At 37.7% G+C, this 8,156-nt stretch overlaps 1 protein-coding gene across 1 annotated transcript; it reads left to right on the plus strand.

Annotated features, from left to right (window-relative positions):
* The first annotated feature begins 764 nt into the window (after positions 1-764).
* LOC132564186 (macrophage-expressed gene 1 protein-like) lies at positions 765-5,051 on the plus strand. Its single transcript, XM_060228860.1, has one exon. The coding sequence runs from the start codon at positions 863-865 to the stop codon at positions 3,101-3,103; it is 2,241 nt and encodes a 746-aa protein (XP_060084843.1). The 5' UTR covers positions 765-862; the 3' UTR covers positions 3,104-5,051.
* Positions 5,052-8,156: the final 3,105 nt, after the last annotated feature.

The following is an 8,156-nucleotide window of genomic DNA, read 5'->3' on the forward strand; positions in this document are numbered from 1 at the left end:
ATTTCATGTTTGAAACTTTATACAAGTCTTTATTTATATATTATCTATTAGTATACAACAACATTTCCAGTTAATAAAATATGAAAAAATATCTATAACAGATGGGTCTGGCTCTTTAACAAAGACTATAGTACATCACGAAATAGTTAGCATGTCAAAAAACATATCGGGGAAAGTTATATCAAGTTTAAACAAAGTCTTGGTTCTTCGTAAGTAATATATGAAATCAAGATATATTGCAATGTTAAAGCAGGATCAACATTTTCGAATTCGTATTTTTTTTTTTACAAATTCATCTATTACAACGAATGTTAATGATTAATTCATATGAAAGATTTTTTAAACATACATTGTCAATTGAAGATATTTTCGGAATAAAATTGAATATTGTAAGCAGAGAATATTCGGCAGTGGCTGATTCACTAACCAGAGTCCACGATATGAACGTATGTTTAAAAAAGAAATCTGTCGTAAGAAAAGTTAAATAAGCTGTAGATTTCATTCTTACGTTTAGAAATTATAGCATATTTGTTATATACACAAGTGTCCTCTAAGGCAGTCTTGGCTACGTAGAGTTCATAAACGGAGTTGTGGAGTTGTTAATGATTCATTTCATCGTGAGCAGTACATTAAAGTACATATTTCCTGTCATGCTCTCAAATCGAAACGAAAACTATCCACCTGACAGTGACTATATGGTGAACAAGGTTCAGGGATACGGCCTGTGTATATGGGGGTGTATGCGTTTGATAAACCAATAGAAAATATATGTACTACAAGCAGGAAGTATGCGACATTCTATATAAAGGAAGTAAAACTTCCAAAACAAACCGCAGTGAGGTCTCGGGTACCAAAGGTGAACATGGCGTACTTTTGCGCTATAGTTTTGTTGATAGTGACGGTAGTTAATTTTCCAAGTGTCTCCGCTGATGAAGAGAAACAAAATACTGGTCAAATAACATATAGTGTCGGAGATCCACAAAGGTGTCTGCAGAGAAGCTTCAACAAAAAACTTATACGGTACGAAGTACTTCCCGGAGGAGGGTGGGACAACTTACGAAACAAACATGGCGGTCAGGTGATTTCTTATAACTACAGTCTATGTGAAACTACAGACGACGGTCGTTATCTGTTACCAGACGGAATATACACTGTACCACTAAAGCAGAGTAATATGGAAACTTTCGCCGAGCTGTTCTCACATTGGCAAAACTACACCTCAACAACATCTAGCACGGTCAACGCTGAAGCGGGTTTCCATATTGGACATTTCGGAATAGGAGGATCCTACTCGCATGAGACAGAAAGCGTCCGATCGAGACAGACGATGGATAAATCTGTGACCACTCGTGTCCAAGCAAGGTATGTTCGATATTCGGCCAAATTACAACCCGACACAGCATTTAATCCGAAATTTAAAGCGAGGCTTTTGACAATTGCAGCTCTGATAGCGAAAAACCAGACGAATATGGCTCGGTACGAAAGTCAGCTTTTGGTTAGGGACTTTGGCACCCATGTCATTACCAGTGCTGATGCCGGGGCAGTGATAGCACAACAGGATCAGATAAAGTCCACGTACGCTCGTTCGTATAGTATGGACAAAAGTAAAGTATTGGCCTCCGCAAGCGCTTCTTTCGCAGACATATTTCATGTCAGTGCAAATTATGAGCATTCAACGACGAAAGAAATGATTGACCAGTATCTTGGAAACAGAACAAATTCCGAAACGATTACTATTGGTGGAGCAATATTCCAACCAAAGAACTTCAGCCTTAACGACTGGGCCAATAGCATCGCGGATAATCTGGTGACTGTGGACCGGGCAGGAGACCCCCTGCACTTCATTATAACACCAATGGCTCTACCTGAACTACCGCCGTCTATAGTCTACGATCTTATCCAGCATGTGAAGAAAGCTATCGATCTCTATTACAAACATAACGTCTACAGGGGCTGTACCAATCCTGATTCTCCTAATTTCAGTTTCCAGGCTAACGTTGACGACGGAACATGTCACAGCCTTTCAAACAACTACACGTTTGGTGGTATTTACCAGACTTGTTCTTTGTCAGGAAATATCCGGTCCAACACGTGTACTGATCTCGAGCAAAAGAATCCTTTAACCGGGGATTACTCTTGTCCACCAAATTATGAGGCAGTGTTGATTGACAGAGGAAATAAGAACACTCCAAATACAGTTCGTAGGTGCCATAGCTGTGGATTTCTTGGATTTTCTACCTGTTGTGGGGATTATGCAGCCTCCCAAACTGCATCATACGCAGGATATTGGTGTTATTCTGCGGGAAAAGTTACTGCCAACACCGGGTACCTTTTTGGAGGTTTGTACACCAGCACCATCGGAAATCCACTGACTGGCAGTCGATCCTGCCCACCATATTTCTATACCTTGAAACTCAGCAGTACTTTGCGTGTTTGTGTCAGTGATGACTATGAACTTGGTTTCCGTTATTCAGTACCTTTTGGTGGTTTCTTCAGCTGTAAAACAGGAAATCCCCTGAAGCTAACATCAGACGAAGAAGACAAACATCAAAGAAGTAATAATGACATGATGGTTTTAGAAACATTTTTGAAAAGTTCTGGCCCTGCTCATTGGCCAAGAGGCTGTCCGACTGGTTACAGCGAGCACATGGCTGTGGTGGTTAATGGATGTGAAATATCCTACTGTATCCAGGCAAACGCTTTGAGCAATGAAGGTCTACCGCCTATTATACGACCTCCGTTTATGGAAATCCCTATCAATGGATTTTCAGATAATTCAAGTATCATGATAAGTGAGGATGGTTTGACATGGACAGATATTGAAGGAACCGGTGAAATGGGCGATGTCATCGAACCAGCCAGTCAGAGTGATAGTGATTCAACAGAAGGCAACAGTGGTTTGTCACGAGGGGCAGTAGCCGTTATCGCAATAGTAGCTACTATTGTGTTCCTCGCACTAGTATTACTTATCGCCACTAAAGTCCGGAATAAGTACCGTCCTTCTGAATATCGCCGCAATCAGTCGGATAATCTCATACCCAATAAGCACGTTGTATACGGAACTTCCGATAGCCACACCGAAGTAGAGATCGAGGAGTCATAAGTAAAACAAATATTGCTTAACCACCAAATGTAGGTATCGAATTTGCGGGTCGTAAAAATCTTCATCCGAAATGATGAACATCATGGATGACACAATTTCATGATAGCAATACAGTGTGTGTTTAGTTTTAGCTTTAAAAAACAACTTGCTAATCTAAAATTCATCATTTGAATTTTCTTGCACTTCTTTTTATCAAATGTAAAAGGAAGCTTGTTTTAATGTTCTTTACTTTGTAAAGTACAGCTTTATTTCTGTTTAACAGTTGCATTACATCAACGTAATGCTGTTACTTAAATTGCTTCCATTCCCTAATCTCTTTACTGTTCAGTAGAAAGCAAATCAGACAGCGTTTCTATGTTAGGTTAGTGAGCTAATTCTTTTTCAAAATCCCATAATTACACTAAAAGTATGTGTCTTTGACAATAGCAGATGATTACTATAAATGTCATATTTGAATAACATTGATTGTCTGTAAATAGTAGTGGTGTGACTTACTAACCTGAAACCTCAACTATTAAACATGATCATTATTGAATGTTTGTGAAAAGGCCGTTCTGACTGGTATAACTTTGATAATAATCTTTGCTAATATTTTGTGGATTATTCCATTTGTATATTACTTTAAGATGATTTCTGAAAAAAAAACACGTGCTATGTAATTCTATTACTTTATATTAATGCTAGACGTTTCACTTTCATTTTGCTTTACGTTTCACGATGTTGATTTCCGAAGTTATCTACATATCTCATTCAAGGAGAATCCATGCACATCTTTATCGGAGCAGTGTTTCACCTGCGTTTCATTTTAAAAATCAGTAGAAAATTAAACGACAACTTCGCCCTTCGTATGACTTGTCTTGTGTGAACAGATAACGTTGTGTTTACATAACACCCAGGTTTAGCAATTTAGACCCAACATAGTATGTACTATCAAATACCAGACCATCGTCAGACATTATCTCCCTAACACACATTATTACGTAACCTCTGATATATGTATATATCACTCATTCATGACACTAAGGTATCATGGTGTTCCTTCTTTTATATATTTAAGTTTGCAATCTTTTTACTGCCTAATCATTTGTGTTGGTAACAATGACTTATGAGTACAATACGAATGTGTTAAATTATTGTCACAATATTTCATATGAGAAAATCAACGTCAGCTTTAAAGCAATATAAAACAATGTATTGTAAATAAGTATATCATTATTATTAATTAATAGTATATTATTTTATGTAATAGGACAGCTAGTCTCATATAAGTCTTCTTTTTATCCCCCGCTTTCACCGAAACGGGGGGTATTCATTTGGGTTTGTCCCTCCGTCCGTCCGTCTGTCTGTCACACTTTCGTTTCCGTGTTCTAACTTCCCCAAATATCATCCAATTTGGATGAAACTTGGTTAGCAGATGCATCTGAGTTTGACTATCAGTGTGATCTGTTAATAATTATGCATACTAATGAGGTATCCTTTGATTTCATTGGTCGGTTCATTTCCGTGCTCTAACTTCCCTAAAAATAATCCAATTTAGATGAAACTTGGTCAGCAGATGCATATTAGGGCACATTAGACTGAGTTCAGCAATCAGCATCATCTGTTGATATGTCCAATAAAACATCTACTCTCTGTAATCCTTTACATCTTTCTTTGGCTTTAAAGCAAGACATCATAGCTCTAGAGAATATAACATTCTTCATAGCATTATGACATGTTTCTCCTAACCTCTAAAATATTTACTTACAATATGTTTGGAAAGCGGGGGACATAAATTCCACGAATTTGCTTGTTTATATAGATATAATATACTTACCAATCTATTATACATGTATATCTGTTTGCATATGAATTGACATTGTTTTATAACGTATGGTTGTCAATGTTATTTTTGAACTATTGATTATGCATTGTTATCTTTTATATAAGTAATCATTCTTTACATAAACGCTTTGATTGATATAATTGATTGTGTGTTTATCTTTTATATATATCTTTTATATTTTTTGTTTTAGCCCTAGTTATTACTAGCGCGATAAGGAAGTTATCAAATAACGCAGATAAGGACAAATCACTTAGCAATCTTCCTGGTAACAAAATGATTCACATCACTTCCTGAAGGTGGAGCTGTCAGAAAACGGTGAGAAATAATTCAGGTATCGTAAAATGGTCAAAGTTCTTATCACACAGAGATATATTGACATATTTCGACAATGTTAATTGATGGTAGTTATTTTGAGTCAATGATATGTGATTACTGTGAATTTTTTTCTTCCATGAGTCATTATTTTCTTTTTTGCAATTCTACTAAAGGGGTGCAATTTTCGAGGAGGTTATAGAATGGAAATTTCTGTTCTTTTTTTACTTTATTTCAAGTGTCTTTTTGCTTCTTTTCCATTCTCGAAAATATAAAAACCCAAAACCTCTTTTAAATAACACCCTTTACAGTACTTAATTAAATCCTTTATATATTTGTCTATTTTTGAAAATCATTTAATTGTAATAGATTTGACATTAAAATCAGCTAATCAGTGTGACATCCGATAAAACTACATATCGATATTTCAGATGTACATCAGAAATTGATATAGTTTAAGGAATGTAGTGCTGTTTTCAACAGGAAGATTTGTTTATGAGACAGTATGCGAGTCCGGATCGTGAGATAAGCATATAATATATAAAAAGGAAGTGATGTTAAATGAACTGATTAGGTCAGGTCCCAGGTTTGTAAACATTGCTGAAGTTAAGGAAGTATAAGCATAATGAGGAAATCTTAATATTCAGTTATTATTGTGAATCAGTATTGGCTGTTACAAGTACCGCGTCGTACACTTAAATCACACGCGAGACTGAACCGGAATTTTGATATTTCATACCCTTATATGGACAACTTAGGAAATAATTCGCACAGTCAAATTAAGATCTAAATAACACACATTACGGCGAACTGTTTACGTCAATCATTAATTCTTAAATCACAAGGAGAACTGTGTATTTAAGTATTGAAAAGGATAGGAATCGTAAGGAAGAAATACAACCATTTATAGGAAATACCTCGGACATATCTGACAATGCTTTTTGATATATCATATTGATTTTGTCTTCAAATGCAGCGAAGTTTTGTTGCTAAAGACAAATTGGCAGAAGTCAGATTGTTTTGTATTTAGGAATCGATCTTATTAGCTGTTCCATTCCTGGAAGTATGTAGAGAACTGAAGTAAGGTGTAAACTTCCCATGACAAACTTTGTCGTATTGAGGATACATAAAGGCAACAACACCTCTACCCCTCTCTCACAACAACCCCTACCCCTCTCTCACAACAACCCCTACCCCTCTCTCAGACAATCCCTACCCCTCACTCACAACACCACCTTCTCCTTTCTCACAACACCCCTAACTCTCTCTCACATCACTCCCTACCCTTACTCACAACACCCACTACTCCTCTCTCACAACACCACCTTCTCCTTTCTCACAACCCCTACCCCTTACTCACAACACCCCTAATTCTCTCTCACAACACCACCTACCCCTATCCGACAACACACCTACCCCTCACTCACAACACCCCCTACTCCTCTCTCACAACACCGCCTTCTCCTTTCTCACAACACCTTCCCCTCTCTCATTCCCTTCTTCGCCCTCTCAAAATTGTACACAAGACTTCTTAGATACATTTCAGCGATGTGATTTGAAAGTGTTTTCGTGCTTCCTCAGAGCACATTCTTTTCTTTTTAAAATCAGGCGGTGTGTCCGACATTCTTAGCAGAAAAGGAAAATGCTACATGTTTTATTTGGTGTTCAGGTTCTCTCAATAGCCAAGGTCATATGAAAACTGTTTCCTTGGATGATCGGGCCTTGTTTCGCTGGTGACATGTTTAACGTTCACTTCAATCGACGCAGTAAATGTTCAACAGACACGAATTGGTTAGCCTTATTTCCGCTTCGATGTGACTAATACTGCTCATAAGGTCCCAAAAAGTTGTCAAGGTAGGGCACGTCTCTGGAACGGAGTTGAGAACAGCTTAGACTGAGATGCCCACTTGAGTCTGTCCATGCAGTCGTCTTCGACCCGTTATTGTCACTCCAGTGGATGATGAAGCGTTGACTGCAGAATATCCACCTCCATGATTTTTCCTAGCACTAGGTGTTGTCTTTCATAGTGTCCGTCACATAACCAGTAAACGTAGGCATGGTAACATGACAACTTATCTGTTGCCATCCTGACAACGGACAAACCAGAACGCCAAAAACATCCAGCAGCATTTCACGGTCAGTGAACAAACCGTACTGGTACCTTGTCCGCCTGGGCGGATGTATAATATACAGACTAAAGTGAAGTATTATTAGGGGAAAAGACAAGAAACAAGATCCAAAGTTTCACAGCCTCCAAATGGGCGTGGACAAAAAAAAATTCAAAACTCCATGAAAGTCCTGATAAAATCTACACATCCAAAGAGTTCTGAAACTTTGAACAGGCACTGAAGGGAAACTATCTATAAATATAAGAGGTTGGTATGCTACATTCAGTGAACATAACTTTTATTGATATCATGACGCAACCAATACAACGATGTATTGAAGGCATTTCTGTTAATATGTATACATATAAGTAATCTCACCGATGTTTTCAGAGTTCCTGTTATACAATAAACAGTCGCGTATTCAATAAGATATCGGATTTCCCCCCTGACTAAATAAGATGCTGAGGTACACACGAACACAGATTATACACCATCATATCAAATCAGAATCAACTCGGCTTTAAATGAAAATGAGTAAACATGGACTTCGGCGTAACAGTTATCACACTTGATATTTTAGTTTATGTACATACTATTAGTAAGTTAGCGTACATAATCCACGTGCGTTCTCCCGGTATAAAGCCATGTAACACCAACGATAAAGCTGTGGAAAATATCGTAAAATTATGTAACACTGTATCAAGTACTATGTTACATATCAAAGAATATCAATTAGAGCTATCGTGTTGGGTTGTTTTGCCGCCCCCACCCCCTCCCCCCCACCAACCCCACCCCCAACCCCCAACCC

Source organism: Ylistrum balloti, unplaced genomic scaffold (assembly GCF_031769215.1).
Source record: "Ylistrum balloti isolate Yb309-2 unplaced genomic scaffold, AGI_CSIRO_Ybal_v1 Utg372038, whole genome shotgun sequence".
Taxonomy (NCBI): domain Eukaryota; kingdom Metazoa; phylum Mollusca; class Bivalvia; order Pectinida; family Pectinidae; genus Ylistrum; species Ylistrum balloti.

Excerpts from the sequence above, each read along its gene's own strand:
- LOC132564186 (XM_060228860.1), top strand. The coding sequence starts at position 863 with ATGGCGTACTTTTGCGCTATAGTTTTGTTGATAGTGACGGTAGTTAAT.